Source organism: Oryza brachyantha, chromosome 12 (assembly GCF_000231095.2).
Source record: "Oryza brachyantha chromosome 12, ObraRS2, whole genome shotgun sequence".
NCBI classification, from domain to species: domain Eukaryota; kingdom Viridiplantae; phylum Streptophyta; class Magnoliopsida; order Poales; family Poaceae; genus Oryza; species Oryza brachyantha.
Window position 1 is genome coordinate 13,222,433 of NC_023174.2, and position 24,989 is coordinate 13,247,421.

The 24,989-nt window shown below is 42.0% G+C and overlaps 3 protein-coding genes across 3 annotated transcripts; 2 read left to right on the plus strand and 1 right to left on the minus strand.

Moving 5' to 3' along the window:
- Window positions 1-8,377: 8,377 nt before the first annotated feature.
- LOC102722074 (rapid alkalinization factor) lies at window positions 8,378-10,250 on the plus strand. Its single transcript, XM_040529538.1, has one exon. It carries the CDS (start codon window positions 8,645-8,647, stop codon window positions 9,032-9,034), a length of 390 nt encoding a protein of 129 aa, XP_040385472.1. The 5' UTR covers window positions 8,378-8,644; the 3' UTR covers window positions 9,035-10,250.
- Window positions 10,251-15,158: 4,908 nt separating this feature from the next.
- On the plus strand, window positions 15,159-15,488 carry LOC121056064 (protein RALF-like 22). The gene has a single exon (XM_040529871.1). It carries the CDS (start codon window positions 15,159-15,161, stop codon window positions 15,486-15,488), a length of 330 nt encoding a protein of 109 aa, XP_040385805.1.
- A 4,703-nt stretch (window positions 15,489-20,191) lies between these two features.
- LOC102722357 (pollen-specific leucine-rich repeat extensin-like protein 3) lies at window positions 20,192-23,152 on the minus strand. The gene has a single exon (XM_015842701.2). The coding sequence runs from the start codon at window positions 23,096-23,098 to the stop codon at window positions 20,621-20,623; it is 2,478 nt and encodes an 825-aa protein (XP_015698187.1). The 5' UTR covers window positions 23,099-23,152; the 3' UTR covers window positions 20,192-20,620.
- Between the last annotated feature and the right edge of the window lie 1,837 nt (window positions 23,153-24,989).

Consider the following 24,989-nt stretch of genomic DNA (forward strand, 5'->3'; position numbering starts at 1 on the left):
ATTTGGACCATACCTTATATTATAATACCATTATATTTGATATATATACTGTCAATTGTTCCAAAAGTATATCACCTGTTGCTATTGATCTAAAATTAAATAACAACAGCTTAACAAATATGTGGATACCATGTTCATCATGCCATTATATGATGATATATCCATCAAATTATGAAGAACATAATTCTGCCTGCCAGGACATGGTGATCAATACGCCTACAGTGACACCTAACGGCTAACGCAGAAAGCCATAATAATATTTGATGGGCATGTAGGAGAAGCGTTTAACACAAGCAAAAAAAATAACTCCCAGAAAATGAATTGAAAAGAATGGTACTGGTTGCTTGCCATGCTGGCCTGTCTGCATAAAGTAAAACCAAAGCCCAAAAATGTTTAACCCCATGGGTAAGCCGTAGAAAGTATAATATGTATCATAAATAAATTATTTTATATTAGATTAACATTTCCGGCTTTCAAGTTTCAAGTTGGATGCGACGATTTGGGCTTATTTAGATGTTTTATCTCTAAATTCTTTAGGGGCTAGGTACCTATACTTGGAGTTTAGATAAAGTTTAGGGTGTTTTGATGAGGATTTTTTTCATTCTCAAATTAAAATAGAGATTTTAAATCATTTTATTTGAACGTATGAACTTATCAAAATATCCTTTTCAAGGTAAAAAAATATGAGCCGGTGATATCCTAAGTAGGGGCAAATCCAGCTGGGTGAAGAAAGAGAGGCTAGATGTGTTTGTCCTTCAATCCCCTACTCTAATTCCTTCTCTTTCTCTCTTACTTTTTTTATGGGGAGGGGACTTGAGCCCCCGGTACCCCGCTGGTTCCGTCCCTAATCCTTAATATTAAATAGATAACTCTAAATACATCATGCTCAAAATATCAACACAGGCCAACTAGCCAAGCTCATAAAACCAGTCTATTCGATCACATCGTCATGTCATTTAATTATGAAAAGAATGTACATATCCCGGTCTATCTTGTCATGTTATTCACCTAGTAATTTTCACGTGCAGTGTGTACTACAACTGTATCCTAATTCATCATTTATTTGTCATGGTTTACCATCAATATTTTAACGGTAACCATTAATAACTTTTAAATATTTTTATATGATTATATTACAACACTTTAAATATATCAATATGCTATATTTTTAAGTATACATATTTCTAAAAAAACACGAAAGCGATCAAAAGTTAAAAGATGGATATATAGTATCAAATAACAAGTATTTAGAATATCAATCAAAAAAAAGTTATTTAGAACAAGAGCAAATATTTTTCAGACGATGCAACCGTCTGTAGAATCTAAGCTGTACAACTGATCGATGGACACAAATGAAAAGTCCAGTAGTGGTCGAAAATGTCAAACAATAATATCAGAGGCTGCTTACTACCTACACAGAAAAATTAGATATCTGTTCTGTTCTCTACACCTTCTAGGCCATGTATATGTACCATCGTTGTCCTTTGTGTAGAAAAATATGCAAGCGTCAAGATCGGCTGTCAAAGAAACATCATTCACCCTTATATTTTCATCTTTTTTTAATATTTATAAGCGAAAGTTTAAATCTTTAACCTTTAACTTAGAGTTAATTTAGTAATTTTTTAATCAAAATTTCTTTTCAATCATTTCTTTTTGATCATTCAAAACATGTATATAAAATTTCTATCTACAAATTATTTTTTATTTGTAAATATATTGTTTGATATTTTTCAAAGAAAAAACTAAACTTTAGGGGCCATATTCTCCAATGAACAAATTGGTCCATCAAAACTACCTGTCACTTTCTTTATTTTTGAAATTTTGGCCATGTGCTCTATAGATAGGCACAGTACCACCAAACATAAATTTCGAGGGATTGAACTAGATGGATACTATCTTTTAACATTCGCTTAAAGAAAAATTTAGAACTAAAGCTGTCTAAGAGCATCTCCAACACACAACCCAAATTAGACTCTCCAAATACCTATTTGGCCACTCCCCATTTCATTTGGCCACTCAAATTTATTTTTTACTCCAACAGTCTCTCCATCCACCCTCTCTATTTCGAGTCTATGACAGCTAGGTCCCACGTGTCATCCTCTTTTCTTCCTCTTCCTCAATCTCTTTTCTCCCTCTTTTCTTCTCTTTCTCAGCCAAGGCACTCTCTTTCTCTTTCTCAGTCGAGGCAAGCGGTGGTGCAGGGAGAAGCGGGTGGCGCAAGGAGGCGGCCGGCCGCGAGACGGGAAGACAACAACGCGGGGAGGCGGCGTGGCCGGCCGAAGGGCGGGAAGACGGCGGCGCGTGGAGGCGGCGGCGCGGCCGGCCGCGGGGATGCAGCGCCGGAGCGAGGAGGCGGCGGCGCGGCCGGCCACGGGGAGGCAGCGCCGGAGCGGGCGGTGGCATGGCCGGCCGTGGGGCGGGAAGGCAGCGGGGCGCCGCAGCGGCGCCGTCGCTGGCGTGGCGCAGCGATGGCTTGCTCCGACGATGACCCGGCGATGGCCCGGCGACGGCTTGCTCCGGCGACGGCTTGCTCTGGATGGACAGATGGTTTGTTTGAGTAGTACTGCAGTGTGGGTCCCGTGGGCCTTACGCATGGGACCCACGGATGGTAAGTTTAGTTTGGATGGCCAAATTTGGCAAGTGAGAGGGCTGGTTTGGCCATCCATGTGACTTGTTGTAAGCCTTTTTTTCACCAATCTCTTTAAATTTTGGCTTGGAGAGTTGGATAGCTAACTTGTTGGAGTTGCTCTAATAACTTAGTTTCAAATGTAAATTATTTTATCAAGCTATCCTCAACAATATGGCAGGCCAACTCTACCACCGTACACCTGGATAATAATATCATGGTTTAGCTATGACGTGGCAACAGAACAACGGCTTGGTCAACGGTGTGGGCATGGCATCAGTACACGGAAATGTTACAGCTGGCGGTGTGGCCAAATGACGTGCTTTTAATTATTTGTCTTATAAAAATATATAATTATTATTTATTTTATTATGATTTGTTTTATCAAATATAGCTTGTATTATATATATATATATAATAAGACAGATAATTAAAATATGTTAAAAATTAATGATGTCAAACATTAAAATCATAAGGAATAGATGGGTTTGTTTTCAAATATATTTTTGAAACATAATATAAATTCAGACACTCATCTCACATTTATACGCACACCTATAAACACATTATATGGAGTTTGATAAATTTAGCATGCGCACGTTATTGTCAATGTGTACATCATTTAGGGCATGTACAACGGTATACATAATCGTCGTCTATTTTATATAAATAGACATCTAAACAGGCAAGTTGTGCAATATATAACCTACTTGCTTATATGTACAATATTTAATATACTATTTTTTATGTATTGTATTGGTTACATGTAACCAATACATGATGTTTTTTTCTACAAAATATTGCATGTAACTTAGGAGCACCCTTATGTATCCTACTCAAAAAATAATTAGTTGTAAATATGAGCATATATGTCAAAGGCCGTGTTCGGCAAGAAGTGGATAAGTTAACTTATTCAACGCGGAAAACGTAGTAATAGATTAATACATGATTAATTAATTATTAAGTATTAAAAAATATAAAATAGATTAATATGATTTTTTAAAATAACCTTCCTATAGAAAATTTTTGTAAAAAATCGTTTAGCAGTTCGGGAAACGTGCACGTGAAAAAAGAGGGAGCTAAGTTATGGGCTGTTTAGTTCCCAAAAAATTTCCCAAAAAACATCACATCGAATTTTTGGACACCTAAATAGAGTATTAAACATAGATAGAAAACTAATTGCAGAGTTACATGAGAAATCGTGAGACGAATCTTTTGAGCCTAATTAGTACGTGATTAGCCATAAGTGCTACAGTAACCCACAAGCGCTGATGACGGATTAATTAGGCTCAAAAAATTCGTCTCGTGGTTTCCTGGCCAGCCGTAAAATTCGTTTTTTCATTCATAGCCGAAAACTCCATCCGACATCTAGTCAAAATTCTGATATAACATGCAAAAATTTTCATTTCACCGACTAAACGCCCTCTTGTGTTATCGGCCCGGTCGAACGCGGACTATGTCTAGGAATTAAAACCGGTTAGGTACTTAGGTAGGTCGGACCAAAGGGGCCTACACAAAAGCTACACTTAGTTTACGGTTTATTTCAATGTTTTGTTGAAAGAAGTTTAAGGAATACAAATTCTTTACTATTAGCCAGGTCACATACATTATATTGGGGCCAAATTTGATAATAAATCGTGAGCAGTTGTGATATGGTGATCAGCCTCAAAAAATGCTATAGAAAAGCATTTCCTAGCCTCACATACTTGACTTATCGGTGCCATTTTTTCCTCTATTGTAGATAATTGCTGGTGTTAATCATATTTGATTAATTAGGCTCATCCACAATTTCAACCTCGATAAAAATTCACATGGCTGACTAATACCTTGGGAGTGCCAGTCATTCATGATGCGCTTGAGATAATTTCGCATATAGGCTTAATTAATTCGGTCCCACTATATTATGTATGATAGATTTGCCACATTGTTTATATAGTATGTAGGCACCATGATTCTCTGATTCGTTTAACCAACAAAACCAGCCTCACCATCTAATCTAATAATGGCAACCAGCACCATTATCACCAATTGGTGTAGGTGAGGAAACACTGTTCTAACTCCCAAGAACTGTCTAGAAAACCAAATGAAAAAAAAACATCATGCACACTTTGCTGAGCTTTGTTTGGCAAGTTGCATAGGAGGAGAATATGATTAGTACTACTATTTATTTATTATAACAACAAAAGATGCACAATTTAATGATAGGGGACACCACACACAAGGACACAAATATGGGCTGGATCATGTGTTGTGGGCTCATAAATAATCTCTAATCCACACCATATGTGCTTTTTATGCTAATATGTTTTTCGTCTGGAACAGGTTGTATGCATACATGCATTTCTTTGAAAACAAAGAAGCCCATATATACATGTATCTGGGCTTTAGTCCAAGGATATTAGCACAGCACAGCATGAGGCCCAGTTGATAGAGAAATTAATTAACCCATGCCACCTAATTACCTGAATTGTATTTTTCAAGAAAGATTAAGTTATTGAAGGGGACATTAACATTTTGCGTACATGGACACACATGGTTAATTATCGCATATCATAACTTCCAAAAATAACTCTACATTGTAAAACAATACTTTTACTGGCACACATTTACCACCCTTATTTCAACCCAATCGAATGAAATGCTATTCCCATTTACAATCATAAATAAACAAAATTTGCATATTGAGTACAACTAAGGCTGTGTTTTGGGGGGGAGAGATCACATCGACGCATACGGTCACACATTTGAAGTATTAAACGTAGTCTAATTATAAAATAAATTTCAGATTCCGCTTGAAAACCGCGAGACGAATCTTTTGAGTCTAATTAATCCGTTATTAACATATATTAATTACTGTAACACTTATAGCTAATCACGTATTAATTAGGCTTAAAAGATCCGTCTCATGGTTTTTTCCATAACTATGTAATTAGTTTTAGTGTTTATATATATTTAATGCTTTATTTAGTTGTCTAGAGATTTGATGTGATATTTTTTAGAAAATGTTTTAGAACTAAAGGAAGATTTTGCATTTATTTTGGGGTTTGGCCAATGATCCATGACATGAACGGGCTCCATGTGAGGAGACAGCTGCATGCCCATGTGACCCTCCAGAACGAGGCTGCTGCTGCTCCACCGAAAGAGATGAAAAAAAAAAGAGAGAGAGAAAAGGTTGTTAAGGACAGCCTTTCTGCTCCCTCTAGAAAAAAAAATATATGGATGTCTCTTTTCTGTTGATAAGCTGACCATATATTTGGAACTTTTGAGGTCGCAACATGAGCTTCATATCATGATAGGGCCATTAGAGAAGTAATTAGGGTTTAATTACTATGATTGTTATATTTCACTAGGTTTTGGACAATGTTTGAAGAAGTTATTAAAAATATAACAATATGAGGGCATTTTTCATGATATATATTAATATCATTTTATACCCATCTAAAAGAAAAAGAATGCAACAATTTTTTTTCACCTCTTACACCCATCTAAAAGATTGCCTTGACAGACTTTCCTACAAACTTATCGGTAAGATTTTGGTTATACTAGCAAAGTACCATGCTTTGTAATGGTACATCAAATACTTCATAGATTCTTTGAGAGAGATAACTTGCATTCTAGAGATAAACTAAGATATTAATAACATATAGAAAGACTATTTTTTAGTACTATATCAGGATTAGAGTAGTTGGTAAAAAGATAGATAGTAAAATAGCAGATTCACTATCATCACCATTGTTTTCTTTTAAAGTAGTATAGATATAACATCTACAAACAAACAATTAGTATATAAGGGATATGATGGTTGCATAACTCAAAGTTGCACCCATCATGAACTTAAATCATTCTACATGCACTTGTCTCCCTCAGACCAGTATTAATATAAATTTACACATTTGAATTTGCAAATAATTCAAGCCATGAAGTAGTGCATGCCCTGCTGATCTCAACATATTTGTTTTTGTATATACCAAGATTTGTTCCAACTTGGTGGCTACAATTAATACTCTAGTAGGAGATTGAGAGTGTGTCAGTGTGTGGTTTGTGAACGTGCTTGATCATCTTTCTTTAAAAAAAACTACTTTATGCTAATTAACTAGCTTGTCACTGCAAATACTACTATGGCACTTCCATGCACGTCGATAGTCCAAGGATTTTGTCCAGGGATTTGACAAGCCTGGGCTTAAAAATCCACTCACATGCTAATAGTGTTTTGTGCTTTTACTAATTAAACATCTTGAAATCTGGCCAAATTTATGGACACAGTTGTATATGAGTACAGATTGTACTAATAGAAACATAAGCAATTGCTGTTCACAAAATACAATTTTAGTTATTTGATCGATAGAGTTACACCAAAGATTCAACTCGATCTTTGGAAAATGGAACCAATGGTTGTATGCAAAACATATAAAATGCATTTGGAAATAGAAGCTATATATAGTTGTATATTAAAAACAATTAATTCTACTTTTAGATTAGACACCAGCATTGTTAAAAAAATCCAATTGTTAACAAAAACACCTTTTTTTTTATTAATTTGAATGTATGATCTATGTCCAAACATTAAACTTTCATCGCTGCTTGCAACTTAATTACCATCAATGACCAAAATTTAAATTTTATAACTTAATTTAAAATTGATTTTGAGTTTTTTTTATAGTCTCTTTTTTAGATATGGTTTTTGAACCACTACAATACGAATATAAAATTTTTTACATACAAAATATCTCCTGTTGTTTTGTTTACTTTTTTACATCTTATAAACCATAGCTTGATCAGAGCTTTCAGAGCAATTGCAACCAAGAATATACTGCCGAATGTCTTTAATCGTTGCCCAATGTCTTTTTCACATCTTATAAGCGTAATTCTTTCGTGGCCAAATTGTTACCATGCAAATTTAAAACAAAACATGAGACACCACCAAAAGTAGCATCCATAGCCCCAGCAGCCAATTTTTTTATAAAAAAAAGCCATGGCTAACCTATCCGCCACATGTCCATGGTCCACAATCAACATTCTAAGACCATAAACAAACCACCCTGGTCTCCTAACCCTTTTCCCTTCTTTTGTCTCAGTTTGTACTACAGTTTCATCGGCCACCTTTTGCAACTTAGATGATTAGCAATCATGGTACTGTTAAGTGTTAACCTAACCCCATCCTCCATGCCACATGTCACTGTCCTTCATTTGATTAGCATCATGCCATATCCTCTGGCCATGGTTTATAAAACTAACCTCCCTCTCCCAAAAAAAACCACTCAGACCTCTCAAATCCGATCAACAAAAACAGTTTTTATCAAATTCAAGCAAAAAGGACAAAGCTTTAAACTTTTGATTGACAAGAAAGCCTATATTATCACTATTTTTTTTCTAAAAAATCCAAAGATACCATTATTAAGAGGTTTTTATTCTTTATTGGATTATGAACATGGACTCCACTAATAATAGTGATGAAAATTATATAGAAATTTTTCGACCGTATCGATACTGTTTTCGATGACTAATTTAACAATAATATATTTACCGACGACTACCGTTTCTGAAATTTAGTTTTTCTATTTTTTTGGCATTATATTAGAATTGATGCCATTAAAAATATAACAAAATAATAACACCATTTCTAACCGATTTTCATCGATAGCTACTGCTCGTAGTCTGGTAGCAGCAGCATCAGGATTAGCGGCAACCAGCAGCAAGCAAGCAAAGCCATCTGCGCAAATCCTCCTCCCCATGAGTTGTGTCCAGTTGTCCTGCACCGCCCACCGCGTCGCGGCGCGGCGCAGCGCACGCCTCCGCGTTTTTAGTCCCACCTCGCCACCCTCCCACGCTTATCTCTCTTCTCTCTCTCTCTCTCTTCACCACCACCACCTCTCCTCCTCCATCGCGCAGTGCCAGCTAAGGCTGCGTGAGGCTTCGCTTCCCACACGTTTTCCTCCTCCTCGCCGGCCGCCGCCGCCGCATTTCGGCCAGAGAGTTCTTCTTTGCTCCGGCGTTGCTGCCGTCGACGGTCGCCACGCCATGGCTGCTTCTGTGAGGTTCTTGGCGGTCCTGGTGGTGGTTCTTGCTGTGGCGGCGGCGGCGGCTTCCGCGGCGTCGTTGGCCGGCGGGGAGCACCACCTGCAGCTGGGGATACTGTCCACCACCGGCGGGGAGTGCCGGGGCACGGTGGGGGAGTGCCTCGGTCGGGGGGAGGTCGACGGCGGCGAGGAGGAGGGGGAGCTCGGGTCGGCCTCCGCCGAGGCGCACCGCCGCGTGCTGGCCGGGAACACGTACATCAGCTACGGCGCGCTGCGCCGGGACTCCGTGCCGTGCTCCCGCCGCGGCGCCAGCTACTACAACTGCCGCCCCGGCGGCGCCGCCAACCCCTACCACCGCGGCTGCTCCCGCATCACCCGCTGCCGCGGCTAAGCCCTCCTCCCGCCGCCGGATCCGCCGCCAAAGATGGCATCTTTTGCCTGCTTCTTTGGGCGCGCGCTGCTAGCGTTGTTCCTCCTCTCCAGGTTCCAAAAAAATGAAAAAAAAAACCCAAAATAAGCTGTTCTTCTTGTGTTCTTGCAGTGCCACTACCTCTACTATTTATTAGCTGCTACTATTCCTTCGTTTGATTTGCTGCTGCTAATGATGCTGCTGTTGTATTTGGGATCTGTTGTGTCTTGTAAAGTATGAGAGATTTGTGCCCCCCTGTGGCTGGCTCTTAATATCAAGAGATATATATTCTTATTCTTTTGAATCAAGTATTCCAGTGTGTTAGTCAGAGAGTCAAAGATTGCATCTTCCCTTTTGATTCAGTCATGCATAGCTGTTCTTGAATCATCGGTGCGTTGATTTGGTCTTCTGAAATGGGGGAGATGGTTTGGGTTGGTTTGTGGGGAAGAAAGGTTCAAGCTTTGCCTGGCATTGTGGTAAGATGTAGATCTAGAGCAGCAAACCATTCCTTCCATATGGTTGGAGATGAAGGTGCTGCTCATTGTACATTGCCTTGTAGATCTGGTTGTCCCTATTGTGCTTTGATCTCATCTGTCACATCTGATTCTCTGAAATGTTAATTTGGGAACATGAATAGATTTGTGCATGATGTATAGCCTCATAGCACCAAGAGCAAGGAAGAACAGCTCAGCTCCCACTTGCAATCTTTTCCCCTTTTATGCTTCTGCATACTTGCACACCACTTTATTAGGATTCAAATAGCATGGAGTGTTTGTTAGGTTCTTGGAGAAGGATTAGCACTTTACAATGTTTTCCACCTGTTAGTTGTTTGATGCAAACTCAAATGTGTTGGCCAGAAGACAATATTGGTAGGCAGCAGAGCCATGTTGTTTGCAGGACTCTCTTCAATCCTCCCCATTTATGCAGGATCCAGATTGTTCATAGACATAGTTTGCAAGTACCAAGCTGATATAGCAAATCATGTATGCCATATTAGCACCATGCTTGTGATCCTGTGAAATGTGACAGATTAATGGCATTGTTTGGAGCTTTAGGTTGGTGTAGATGTTGACAGCATCACCTGGTTGACCCCTTTGCTGGTGGCCTGATGAGTACCAGTTTTTGGGGCCCAAAATGTTACTCCTATGCTACTATCAATTTGTTTTTTTTGGTGAAGTGAAAGATGTGGCCAGTTGCAATGAGGATTGGGTGAGAGGAATAAGTGCCGTGTTCTTGGTGATTGATTGGGGAGGAATCTTTTAATTCAGCGTGTCTCGTGGATTTTTGTCTTAGCGAGGGAATATATATGGCATGCTTGTCTGCTGTCTTAAGCTATTAGCAGTTTAGCACTGATGATAATCTGATGAGCCCCTGAATATGGTCTTGGAAGTTGTAACAAGCATGAGATTTCTCTTGCAAGTTGCAAACATTTTTTAGCTGTTGTAGTTTTGAGCCTACTAGTGGTAGTAGCTGCATTATCCAGGTTGCAGAATACATGGTGAGGTCTTTTCTTTTGTTTCTACAATCCATGTTCAACTCTTCGGAACACTGGAATTTCACAGGATTTTTAAAAGAAACAGTTCAATTTCTCTAATTTTCCTCCAAAATTCCTTCCAACACGGAGAGGCCCTGAACTTTTTAAGTATAGGCTATGCCATATTACTACTGCTAACTACTAGTACTAGCATAAAATACTCTAATCTGAAACACGGTTTGGTAGAGTTAGCTAAGTTGGGTGGCTTAATTAGGGGTTGTCTGGTTTGGTGCACATGAGAACCAAACTTTGGCACCTTTGGCCAAATTTGGTCATGTTTTGATTTTGCCTCTAATATTTGGCAACAGTTGTCTATATGATTTCCAGTTCATTTTCAGAGCCCAATTAAGCCCAAAACTTGGGCAGCAAAATTTTTTGTTTCCTTAATGAAAAACTTGCGGGCCTTCTGGGCCCAAATTGATTGATTTCTAAGAGGTAACACAACGGGCCAGAATTGAGTCTGCACAAAAGGACCCAAAACGCCCTCTCTCTTTTTCACATCTTCAATGGAATTTATCTCAAAGAAAAAATTCAATGGAATTTCGAAATGATGTTACGATACGACGTTTAACAGTTTAAGAAATATACACGAAAAAGCTAGTAAACAATAATCTAGTGAAAAAGAACGTGGCCATAATACTCAAGTGGTCCACATTTCCTCTTTTCTACCTTTGCACGCTCCTGATTCTCTGGGGGTACACGTATATGTCACATGTACCTATGTTAACACGTATTTATACACGTATATGTCACATGTACCTATGTTAACACGTATTTATACGCGTAGACACGTGTTGTACACTGCTATTTTCTTTCTGTGGAGCACGTGAGAATTTGCTGTGACGAAGAAATCATGCATCCTACCATCAATAAGCCACAGTACACCCACACGACGCCGGCCAGCTACTGTTACATGCTAGCTCAGAACAAAGTCTAGACAATATTTGTACCGTATCTCCCGGGATCTAAGGCCATATATAAAACGTTGAGGTTTTAGCGAGTGGTCTAGGTGGGCAGCTAGGATTATTCAGTCTTAAGACCACACCCTTTACAATGCATGTGTCCTCGAGGGGGCCCATGATGCAGCCTTTTTCTCCCTTCATCCACACACCCTCTCTCTTCATTCTTTCACGTCTAGATCCAGATCCACGCTGCGGATAGAGGCGGAAACGTCCGTGGCGATGGAGGCAGGTGCTCGGGGTGACGGCGGCGGCGGCGACGGAGCTCACAGCTATCACATATACTTTTATGCACTTATACTTCGTGCAAAAAGTTCAAAGTAGTGTCATGACCATTCAGTGGTTTGCCACTGCTAGAAGTGATACGGTACTGCTGTAGCAGCGACAAAATATAAATGACCATTTTAAACAACTCAACGTCTCCTCTTTGAAGACTAATTAAGAGCCTTGGGATATCATTGTTTTTTCTGAAATTAAGTATAAGCGAAACAACTTATTAACGATTAAAAATAATTAAGATATAAAACTTTTACATATGTGTTCTTAGCTATTTATAATAAAAGACTAGAAAATAAAATATGTCGAAAAAAATTTCGAAACCAACTCTAAATTGATGTTTTAAAATTCAAATGTTGTTTTATAAGCATAAACATAAGCGAAAATATAGAGACTCAAAATATATTGATATTGGAAGTGGAAGTAGAGCCAATTTTGCCAAAAAAAACACTCTTAAAGGTTCTCAAATTACATTGCGTTCAAATTTATGCAAAGACTCAACAAGAAGGAAAAGCCAATCGTGTCCCTGTATCTTCTCTAGCCATAACGATGGCAGCTTGGTTATTGTGGCTGATGGTGGTGAACACAGAAGAAGCAATGCGAGCTGCAAAAAGATGATGGCTTAGCACAAATGTGATGGGGCTCTCACAAGAATGGAGGCTAAGGCCTAGGCGGACGTTGGTGATATGAAAACCAGTGTCCTCATAGCGAAAAGTAGCCCTAGTAGAAGGGGACCTTCTAAGTGTTTCCTTACGAGGTGGGACGTTGGTTTAATCAGTGGTATGAAAATCCGAGTCCTCACAGCAGAAAGTAGTCCTAGTAGAATGAGGACCTCATCCTGCTTAACACACAAGGGGGCGCTAGGCTAGTGCACTACCCAACGGTTATCAATACGTGCCCCAAATAAGTAGAGATATGGACAACTGTTTATCCATATGTCTGGTGTCAAACTTACACCATAGGGACCATTATCTTTCTTTGTCAGGACATTTAATGAGCATGTGTACCTATCGTCAAAGGGCGTTTGGTATCTGCACACCCGTGTCACATATGTCTTGCTTGTTCCATCGTCGTTATTGCCCACTGGTTCACCTTATCTGATGCGTGCGATGAGATGGAGCTGTTTGACCTTGGGAGTTGTGTTGACCACTAGGAGATAGATTACTGAAGGAATGCCAGACGATGTACATGCGGCTTGGCACTGTGCATTTACATAAGTAGCATAGCTACATTAAATGGCTCCTTAGGAAGCCACAAGAAACATTTATGGGTTACTACAGCCGCCCCTTCCACAGGCATTTATTATTTTGCTGTAACCATCACTCCCTTAGACACTATGGACCTGGCCTGGGAGGATAGCTGAATTTTCTTAGATCATCATCACCATCATAGGAGCAGCGTGTGCCTTAACCTGTATACTCACTGGTATTGGTTCTTGCGCACCTCCACCCATTTCCTCTAAAACTTTGGTTAGCTCTCTCTCGATCACATCCCCTGGGCTGAACCCTCAAAATGGGGTCTCCCACGATCGCTTCTCGAGGAGTTATCCTTCAACAACAAATATTTGCCTAGTGCAGGAAGGTCAAGAAAGTTGGTGTGAACTCATGACAGGAAAGCCAACATTCAACAGTCTAGAAAAAAGTCATGTCTTGGATGAATACTACTAGAGTTGAAGTTATTGGCGAATATTGAAGCCGAAGCATCGAGGGAGAGAGAGCCAAAGAGTTGATTCCTAAGACTAGGACAAAGATTGCACACATGGTAGAAGATGTCACCATGGGGTCTCTAGAGAATGTTGGTTAAGACATTCGAGGTGCGCATAAGAATACTCATATGTCTAAGAAAAAATCATTGCTGATAACAAAGAAAGATACTATTTTCCGTGTAAATAGCTCGTCGGAGGTACGCATGATGGTTAACACAACCTTAACCTGTCCAGATTTGGTGTATTCTTAGTTGATGGCAATGAAGAAAAACCTAGAGAAACTTTGGTAGCAGGTTCCATGGATACTAGGATGAGGAATTCCTCCAAGAAAAATCAGAGGTAATGGCAAGAAACTAACACTACCATGAATTTACATGCAGTTTTTTTTCCTGAAGTTACGCCACTATTTTGCGAGTTCCTTAAAGAGATTTGCCTAACACCCCTAGATATTCTCCACCAATCCACATGTATTGGTTTCCGGCACATATCACTTTGTTGAAGGTCATTCTAGCTTTTTCTTGGAGAATCCAAGTGTTACACACTTCAATGCTATAGGCCCTGGTAAGAGCCTCATGGGGGAATTAAAGGCTAGTCGATGGGGCTTATATTTTAGTATTGAAGTGCTTGGTACTTGGATCTTGGCTCAAGACATTTTCTCTACGGCTTCCTACCCTAAAAAGAAAGACAAGGTTGCCTTATGTCCTTAAACCCATAACCATCTTTCGGCTAACCTAGTCCCTTCTGTCTCCCTGTACCAACAAGGAGTTGATACTTCATGTTGCGGGAGTTAAGAAAATGATGATTGAATCAAAAGAGTTCTTTTTTTAATGTTCATTTCTTATGAGGGGAAAATATGAATATACCATGTTCCAATAAACACTCAATATGACGTATTGAGCGTAGAAGCAGACCAACACTCCTATTCGCAAGTACTCATCACTTATTAGGTCATAATTATTACTCCACCGTTCAAAAATATTTGTCTTTTAGAACCAGATTTAATAGTCAAACTTCTAAAATTCCGACCACCAAATTTTTCTTAAAATAAATTTATCAAACCAAACAAGTTTAGATGATAGTACATTTCTAGGTAAAAATATCATTTGTTTTTCTTTTAAACTAAGCATTTAAAAAATAATCGGTGGATTATAGCTTATGTACGTAGCAGAAATTTCAAACGGAAAACAAATATAGTATTAAAACATCCTCCATTTTATAGTGTAAGACGTTTTGGCTATGGCTAGATTCATTTATTGATTAATGCATATTATATATATGTCTAGATTCATCAATATTTATTTATTTAGATATTAAAAATACTAGAAAATCTTATATTATAAAATGAACGCAGTGTTTATTATTATATCTAGTGAAATTAATCTGGTGTGAGGTATCCGTGTCACACGCTCCGAGAGAAAACATTTATTTTACTCGGTCAAACTGGACCACTTAAACCACACAAAATTACTCCTTTTTGTCTAGTTATTTGTGTTACGCCCGTTAAAAACGGTTTGCTTTACCCGTAAACGGTATTCGCTTTCTTCGTTCCTCTCCTCCAAGCATTTCCCCCTCCTCCCTCTCCTCTCGCCTCGATCCGCCGCCTTCCTTCCTGATCTCTCCTCGATCGCCGCCATGGCTGCCGCCGCTGCAACCTCCGTCGCGATCTCTCTCGCCGCCGTCGTCGTGGTGCTGGCTATGGTGGCGTCCCCTCCGGCGGCGTCGGGGATGCCGGCGACCGGCATGGACCTCGGGTCGTCGCCAGCGGGCTCCGGCAGCCGCCGCGCGCTGCTCTGGAAGGCCGCCGACGGCGGGTACATCAGCCACCACGCCGTGCTGCACCCGGACCGCGTCCCGTTCATGAGCATCCCCGCCGCCAGCTACTACCACGGCGCCGCCGGCGGCGGCGCCAAGCCCAACCCCTACCACCGCGGCTGCACCATCCTCACCCGCTGCCGCGTCTAGCTGCAGATCGACGCCGTCTTCCTCCTCGATCCGCCGGCGCCGCCGCCGCCGGATCGGATCGATCGGCCGGCCGGCCAAAGATGGCATCGATCCTTTCGTCCAATCCTGGACGGACGCTGCATGCATGCATGCATTCTTGCATGCATGCACTCTATCGTTTAGTTGTCCGTCGCCAGGTTAAATAAATAAGTTACTGTGTTTTTTGCTTCACTGCCACTGGCTAATTAACCTCTACGTGCTGTTTATTATTGGCCACTCCCTATTAATTGTTTGTATGTGTGATGCCATTCACTTTTGGGTGATTATTATTTACTTTGTTGTAAGGTTTTTTCATCCTTAAATAAACTACAATTATGATTTATAGTTTCGTGCAGGTTTGCTATTTCTCAATCAATCGATTGCTTTATTCATTAGATTTGTTTGAAGATCCGTGCTTGTTCTTCACGTGCTAATTTATTTGGTTTCCATTGTTTCTGTTCGATCTCAATCCAACGTCTCCCAAAATCGATGATGCATGGATTCAGTTTTTTCAAGCGATTGACTTAGGTGGTTCCAATTTTGTATATTTGAAAACAATGAATTAGACAAGTGGTTAAGTAAATACTCCCTGTAAATGTTTGACGTTGGCACGTTAAGCACAAAAGTTGGGTGAGAGTGTTTTAAAATCAATGGCGTCAAATATTGATCGTTGTTTCTGTCTTTGATTTTCTCGTGATGACGACTTGGGTGGTATTTGGGCTCTTTTATCTGCTAATTCGATTTCATTTTTCTTCTTGATCGACTATGTTTGGAACAAGGTTAATTATATAGTATAATTATACACATATTGCTTTAGATAATCCCTACGTTTCATATTGCACAATTTTTTAGGTGTATAGAAAAACGAGATTCATATGATATAATTACCAAAGTGGTACTTTGGACTAGGTCTCAAGCAAAGTTTTTTTTATTACTTTGGAGTTGTTACCAAACGGGGGCGGATCTACCACCCGGGCTGGGGCTTCAGCACCCTCTACCCTATCTACGCGACTACGCCTTTGAAGCACCCCTTGCCTTTGCAATAAAAAAGAAAGGACTAAAAGCAGTTATCTTTTGTTCAACCCCTTCTAATATTTATTTTCATGTCGCCTGACCTCGACCCCTGCGCTGGTCCCTTGCTCGAGATCCTCCTCCAACTGCGTCCATGCCGTGCATTTCGCTGCAGCGAACAATTAGAATTACGAATTTACTTCCTTCGTTTCATATTATAATTTTCTGAATTTGACTAAATTCATTCATATATCAATGTATATATTTTTGTATATGTGTTTAAATTTATTAGCGCACATATAAATCTATATAAGATCAGAAAGTCTTATGCTATGGAATGGAGAGAATATTAATTACTAATTCCATTAAGGAAACAAAACAGAGTAGTCTTTTATAGAGTACTTAAGCTGAGAAAAAAAACAAAATTTTGCCATCAACACAAACTGAAAGTGATGACAATGGGTTGGGTTTGGGTCCAATTTAGAAATTTCTAAACTGAGAGCTATCAAAAATAAGCCTGACACCAAACCATCACGGACGACATCACATCGGCAATCATTTGGTAAAGTAAGGGGGCGTTTTTTTTTTTTTGCTTTTTCAGTGAAAAATAAATAAAATTTTTATATATGCGTTCTTCGTGATATCAAAACAAAAGTATGACGAAAAAACCCATAAAATCGACTCTAAATCTAAGGTTAAAAATTTAATTTTTTATAAGCATAAGCATAAATGAAAAAAATAAGACCACAGGAAAAGAAAACAGTGACATCCTCCAGAATAAATTTAGAAATCTGCGGAATGACATCTTCCTTCTCCCCGTCTTTTCTCCAATCCATCGCCATATTTAGGGGCTGTTTGGATGCAGAGACTTTTTTAGTCTCTTGTCACATCGGATGGTTGGACGTTAATTAGGAGTATTAAATATAGACTGATAATAAAACTAATTACACAAATAAAGGCTATTTCATTAAACAATTTTTTAAGTCTAATTAAGTCACGATTAGCAAATGGTTAGCATCACATTCGCTAATTATGGACTAATTAGGCTCAATAGATTCGTCTTGCAAAATAGTCCAGAGTATGAGTTGAGTTTTATTAATAGTCTATATTTAATACTTTTAACTAGTATCAAGCATTCAATGTAACAATGACTTAAAAAAAGTCCCCGGAAATCCAAACAGAGTCGTAGGGTCTTAGTCTTCCTGTAGGCACCCTCCATCCATGCCATGCGTCAAAGATTTCCTTTATGACCTGTCCTAGCAGCCTGGCTCTGCATTGCATCGGTTTTTCTCCCTGTTTCTGCAAAATGGCACATTGTGAGATCAAATGTCAAGATATGTTGGTATTACATAAATTATATATATATATATATATATATATATATATATATATTTGTTTAGATCTATTAGTATCCATATAAATCTAGAGATGGTTTCAACATTTTAATTATATCGTGAAGATGAGGTAATACAACCGCTGCTCTAGAAGGGGATAGGGGGAAAATGTTAGCGGTGGCATGCAAGTGGCTGATTGCCAGTTTAATTTGCTGTGCCATTAATAATGGTTTAATCAAAATATGTTTAGATTTGTGAAATTTACTGTAATTGTTATTGATTATCTCCTTGTAGGGTTTTGGTTCCTTCATTTTGTTGAGCTCGTAATTGTCGCTCTAGAAATTCAACAGAAGCAGATGTCTCATAGTTTTGAAGATCTAAAGCAAGACAAATCACTTTTCAACCATATTGCACCTAGTTTATAAATGTATTTATTATAAAATTGCATGTTTAGTGTTCATATTAAATTGATCGGCATCGGTCTCCGAACACATCACCGATGGACCAACCTGCTAGTTGCATTACTTTTTGTAGGAAATTGATAAATCTAACCATTGTCCCTCCACATAGTGGCACCTTGATATCTACGTTCTCTAGGGATAGATATCCACGAACAACATGATATCCACAATTGTTTATCGACATGAGAAATTGGGTTGTGAAACCTTTGCAAAAACTCAACTCATAGAGTCCATGGGTTTGTAAAGAGAAAGGATTGCAAAATGCTCACAATGTTCAATCTTGGTTGTGTGGCTTGGTTTCGTATTCGCATTTCAGGACTGATTTATTGATAAGTAGCATCGGGACATCCTACGGTATGACCAATCCCTTGAAAGAGCAATTGATTAGTTCATAATTATCCTAAATACCAGTGGTTGTGGAACATTGGAAATAAGAAGGCATAGTCAAGATCTTTATCGCCCTCTCGAGGGTGATACTCTTGCCTCTGTAAAGGTGAATGGATGATAGTGGTATTCTTGGTATATCCTAAGTAGATGATGGTTGTTCTTGCTTGATATTTGTCATGAACTCGACCAACTATATGGCATGGGTTTTTTGGGTTAGTTAGGAAATGTCTTGTCACAATTGTTGAACATTGACCAATATCGGCGTTAGCTAGTGTAGTGTGGGTAAAATGTAAAGTTTCCACATAATCTAACTTATTGTTCGAACAATTGTGCCCACGGTTATACGTGAATATAGGTTATTCTCTTAGCATAGAGCTGTTTGCTTGTGTTGTATGGCACTGGTTTGCATGATGGGAATCATTGCCAAAATTAGTCTTTATGACTGATTGATGACATGTGTGGTTATAAACAAGCATGTATGCCCTAGGATGCGGAATAACATCATATGGTAGATGGAAGTGGAGTGATATAGGATATGCATGGCCAATATACAAGCATGCATGCACAAGGATGCGGAATGACATCATATAGTAGATGGGAGCGGAGTGATATAGGACATGCATGCTTAATAGAGGAGCCAAGATATAAGAGTTGATGTGGAGTGCGATGAGAAGTCATGATAATTGTTGGAAATGCTGAGAAAGTAAAATAAACTAATAGAGAAAAAATAGAAGGACATGAACAATGGTAAAACTAAAATTTGGAGGTTCACACTTAAATTGTTGCAAAGAAACTCATAGATATATCGAGATAGGTAGTTTCCTTCCTAATGGTTTGTAGGAGGACGGATCAAGATGAGTAGTTGTAAGAATTCACACTTAGAGCTTGGAATACATTTCAAAAAACTTGTGGAGTGCGAAAGTACTCACCCATCTATTGTCATTATTTTTCTCTCCCTGGGTAAAGTCTAGGAGGAGGAGGAGGAGGATGATGATGATTTTGGAGTGTCATCGCTAGACCTAGGACAATACGCATGGATTGGTGTATTTTTTTGACTGAATTTTGTACATTTGGTCCTACATGAAGTTGCAATGTAAATGTATAGCGTATATCTGTAGTAGAATTACACTGATTCATCATGTTACCATGAGTACTATCGCTTTTTCTAGGACTATTATCATTGTCATGGTTTTGCAGGAGATGGCTTGTTGTTCTCCTGCAACATACCCTTTTTGGTGAGGTCTGGGGCAGGGTATGACAATATGTTATACCAAACATATGCTCCCTCTTATGTTTAACAGATGACACCATTTATTTTTCATTTTAGAGGTACATTTCATCATTCATATCATTCTAAAAAGTTATGTAATTATTATTTGTTTTGTTCTCAGTTCGCTCACCGGTAAACACACTCTAACCATACCATACCATACAATATGTATGTATGTATGCAAAAAAGCTTTTGTATAAGATAAATGGTTAAACACATGTGTAAGAAATTAGTGATGTCATTTATTTAAACCGGAGGAATTATAAGTTATTTATCCAATGACTAAGAGTTCTAATAGTGGATCACGTCATGCATGGAAGGATATGGATTGATTTAGAGGTTATAAAATGCACCAGGATTGTTTGCAAAAAAGGACCCAAAAATACCATTTCATTTTCGCATTTTCAGTAGAATTTTGAAAAGATTTTACAATTCCATCATGCTGATCGAGCATATTTCACCTTTTCTACACTTTGCACACTCCTCTTCTCTGGGTACACGTATACTCTACATGTATGTATTTTACATGTATTTGTACCCATAGACGCATGATATTGTGAGGAAGAAAGGGTAAGCATTGCAACTAGTTGTGATGATCACCGTTGCTCCTCATCGTTGTCATGGATGTCTTGTTGGCGTTGTCACCACCATTTAGTACCCTTGGAATTGAGGAGGAGGTGGCGATGCGTAGGTGTGACTTAAGATTGGTGGTAAGATGACTAGCTCCTCTGGTGGGGGAGGAGGTAGTGATGGTGCTGGTGGTGGAGATGATGGGATGACTGGAGGAGGTGGAGATGAGACCGGTGGTGGTGGGGATTTGACCGGCGGGGGTGGAGAGCTCACTGGGGATGGAGGTGGCGGTGAAGCTACTGGTGGTGGGGGAGAACTTATAGGTGTCGGTGGAGGAGGAGACTTTACAGGAGGAGGCGGCGAGCTTACTGGTGCAGGTGGCGGTGGAGATTTTACAGGTGGAGGTGGTGAGCTCACCGGTGCCGGTGGTGGTGGAGATTTGATTGGTGGGGGAGGAGAGCTCACTGGTGCTGGCGGTGGAGGGGATTTGATAGGTGGTGGTGGTGAGCTCACTGGCGCCGGTGGTGGTGGGGATTTGACTGGTGGGGGAGGAGAGCTCACCGGTGCTGGCGGTGGAGGGGATTTGATAGGTGGTGGTGGTGAGCTCACCGGCGCTGGTGGTGGTGGGGATTTGACTGGTGGAGGAGGAGAGCTCACCGGTGCAGGTGGTGGAGGAGGTTTTACCGGTGGTGGTGGAGAGCTAACTGGCGTTGGGGGTGGAGGAAATTTGATGGGTGGAGGTGGAGAGCTCACTGGTGCCGGCGGTGGTGGAGATTTGATCGGCGGAGGTGGTGAGCTTAATGGTGTCGGCGGTGGTGGAGATTTCACCGGAGGAGGTGGCGAGTTGACTGGTGCTGGCGGTGGCGGAGGAGAGGTCACTGGTGCAGGTGGTGGTGGCGATTTGACTGGTGGTGGTGGAGAGCTCAATGGAGCCGGTGGTGGAGGAGATTTGACTGGCGGGGGCGGAGAGTGCACCGGCACAGGCGGCGGAGGGGATTTGACTGGCGGGGGCGGAGAGTGCACCGGCACAGGTGGCGGAGGGGATTTAACGGGTGGAGGTGGAGAGCTCACCGGAGTTGGTGGTGGTGGTGAGGGCTCCGGAGCGTACGCCTCAGGAGGCTCCAACGCTGAGGGCGCCGGGACCTCAGCGGTAGGCATTGGCGTCGGCTCAGGCGACAGCGGTGGCGGGGGCGGCGCATGTCTCATCATCTTCGGCGATGGCTTCGAAACAGGTGTTGGCGACGGTGCCGGCGTGGGTGGCGCCGGAGTTTGCGGCTTCGGCGACAGCTTGGAAGATGGTGTCGGCGGCGCTGGAGTAGGCTTCGGAGACGACGGTGAGGACGGCCGCGCCGAGCAGACGTTCGTGCGGCAGTCGATGGGGCGCGAGAGCACGGGCGCGCACTCGAGCGACGTCTTCTGCCCCGGGCGCGCGCCGCCGAGGCAGTTGCTCGTGTCGTCGAGCTCCACCACGGCGGTCTCCGCCGGCACGCACGCCGCCGGCTCCACGCTGAAGAAGTTGTACGCGAAGCTGAAGTTGGTGAGCGCCGGGAGCTTGCAGACGGGCTCCGGCACGGTGCCGGCGAGCAGGTTCCTCGACACGTCGAGCTGCTCGAGCTTGGTCATGTTGGCGAGCTCCTCCGGCAGTGAGCCGACGAACTGGTTGCCGCTGACGTCCACCACCGTGGTGTTGGCGAGCTCCCCGATCTCCGGCGGGAGGCAGCCGTCGAGGCGGTTGTTGAGGAGCACGAGCTCGTCGAGCGTGCCCTTCATGCAGCCGACGCTGCGGGGGATGCAGCCGATGAACCGGTTGTTGGCGAGCACCACCACCGTCGCCGTCGAGTTGCCGAAGGTCTCCGGGATGTGGCCGGCAAACCGGTTGCTGTTGACGAAGATGGCGTCGAAGCTCTTCTCGAACAGCTGCGGCGGCAGCTCGCCATCGAAGTCGTTGAACCGGATGTCGAGGTACTTGAGCACCGGGATCTGCAGCACCACCTCCGGGAAGCCGCCGACGAAGCGGTTGTTGCTGACGTCGAGCTCGTGCAGCAGCGTCAGCCGCGAGAAGCTCTCGGGGATGATGCCGCAGAAGCGGTTGGAGTTGATGTGGAACAGCGCGAGGTCGGTGAGCAGGCCGAGCTCGACGGGGAGATACCCGGCGATGTCGCCGGCGTTGAGGTCGACCCCGGCGACGACGGTGACGCTGGGGTCATCGAGCGCCGCCTCGCACGTGATGCCGAAGTAGGAGCACACGTCGGCGCCGACCCACCCGCCGGTGAAGTTCTTGGGGTCGGAGTATATGGCGCGGCGGAGCGCCTGCAGCCCGATGTACGCGCGGCGGAGGCGGTCGTTGGCGAAGGTGATGTCCACGCGGATGTCGAACTCGAAATCGTCGGGGAGGTCGCTGCCCACCTTGAGGGACAGCAGCTGCCTCCCGGCGATGTACGACGCCTCGGCGTCGGAGAGCGCGGCGACCGAGGTGGCCGCGAGCAGCAGGACGGCGGCGGCGGCGCTGAGGCAGGCTGCCACGGCGAGGCGGCGCGGCATGCCGGCGGCGGCCTCCATGGCGTGGAGCGAGCGGGGGAGGGGGAGGAAGCGCGAGGTGGGCCACCCCCTGCGTTGGTGCCTGCCTATATGGAGGGCGCGGAGAGAGGGGAGATATAGCCAGCGGCGGAGACGAGGCGGTGGCCATGGCCGTGCGGCGGCGCGCGCGTTCCGGGGTGGTGGCCGTCGCGGCCGGCTGGTTGGCGCTCTATTTTTGGCGGGAATCGAGCTGGAGAAGATGCTCTCTAGCGGTTGCATGGGTCCCACGTTTCAGTTCTCTGTTTAGGTTTATTTCTTTTTCCCCTGTGTTTGAGGTGCCATTTAACTCATGAATGAATGAATCATCATATGCTAAATTTGGGCTTTGTATATATATTTTTAAGTGATTTTTTATTTCAGTTTTGGAGTTGAAGAAGGTTGTGTCTTGGTGTTCTTTATTATTATTTTTTGCATGGATGCATGCTGTATTTTACCAGGTTAGTTAGTGAAGTTTCACATGATCTAATCCATTTGTGAATTCATTATTGAGAAAACTATGGAATAGTAATTAATAAAGGGTAGATGGACAGTAGATAGAGATAGGTAGACCATTATTGCATTTCAGATCGCAAGGGAAAAAAAAACAACTTTGTGGCATATAAAGATGGTCTATCCTCAAGTTCTGTCCAACACAATACAACACAATGGATATTCTCAAATTCTCCTTACAGCTAAATGTAATTATCAAATTCATCGCCGAATAACCTTTGGCGATGAATGATATAGGCTTGGTAGACATCAAGAATACAAAAACCAGCAATACTTTATCAGCATGCCCGTGGTACATGGTTTCATCCCAAGAGCTCAGTTGTTTTTCCATATGAAGACATGCAGTGTCACCTCCTCATAGGAAGATATATCTGAACTTGGACGAGGAGTTTCAAAGGCATTGGCATAATCCTTTGATGATAAATCAAATCCCAATATTGAGGTGAAAAAACTTTTAGGAAGAGATGATTAGGTGTTCATTGTCGTAGCTAAGTGTCAGTTTAGCTGTCGTTGAAAATCGACATGCATGTTATATATGGCTCTTTCCCTAACAGAAGAGTGCCATTATTATATTGGAGTATACTAATTCCTTATTAATTAATTAACTGCGAATCAAGTAAACTTGTAACTGATCTCTTAATTAAATTTCACAATCAAATTCATTTCAAGTTCACAGTTGAGAAAATTACGAAGACTAGTAGCTAAAAAAAGAATCGAAGATGGACATTACTTATATAGTTAGGTCGAGCTATATTCCACGATATGCAAAACTATATGCAAAAAATGTAAAACTACATGTCTTCATGGCTAATTTAGAACATTGGAAAGTAGTAGGATGATAACGTGATCCTTCCTTCGTTTCTATTATAATCACTTTGAGTTATTCCTAAGAAAAATAATTAAGTTTGACCAAGGCTATACACTCACATCTGCGGCACTAAGGCTGGAAACGAGCCAAGCTCGGCTCGGCTTGTGAAAGCTCGGTCACGAGGAGGCTTGGCTCGGCTCGGCTCGGTTGGGAAAATGAGCAAAAAAGCCTGCTCGGCTCGGCTCGTTTGAAAGCTCGAGCCAGCTCGAGCTGGCTTGTTCTGCTACGGGCTTGCCGCCTCCTTCCTGTTTTTGCCCTCGACTCCTTGGCCTCGCCCCTCGATTCGATGTGTATGTCATGTGTGCCGATCGAGAGAGACATCCAGCTATCCAGGAGTATCCAGGAGTATACGGAGTACTTAGGATTTACTATTTTAGATGGACCAGTTAATGGGCTAGGTGGTCTAAACCATATTTTACCTGGCTTGACGAGCCAAACGAGTGGCTCGTGAGCCGGCTCGGGCTCGGCTCGTTTAGCTACCGAGCCGAGCTAAGCCGAGGCCAAGCCGAGCTCATG

Excerpts from the sequence above, each read along its gene's own strand:
- LOC102722074 (XM_040529538.1), top strand. The coding sequence starts at position 8,645 with ATGGCTGCTTCTGTGAGGTTCTTGGCGGTCCTGGTGGTGGTTCTTGCT.
- LOC121056064 (XM_040529871.1), top strand. The coding sequence starts at position 15,159 with ATGGCTGCCGCCGCTGCAACCTCCGTCGCGATCTCTCTCGCCGCCGTC.
- LOC102722357 (XM_015842701.2), bottom strand. The coding sequence starts at position 23,098 with ATGGAGGCCGCCGCCGGCATGCCGCGCCGCCTCGCCGTGGCAGCCTGC.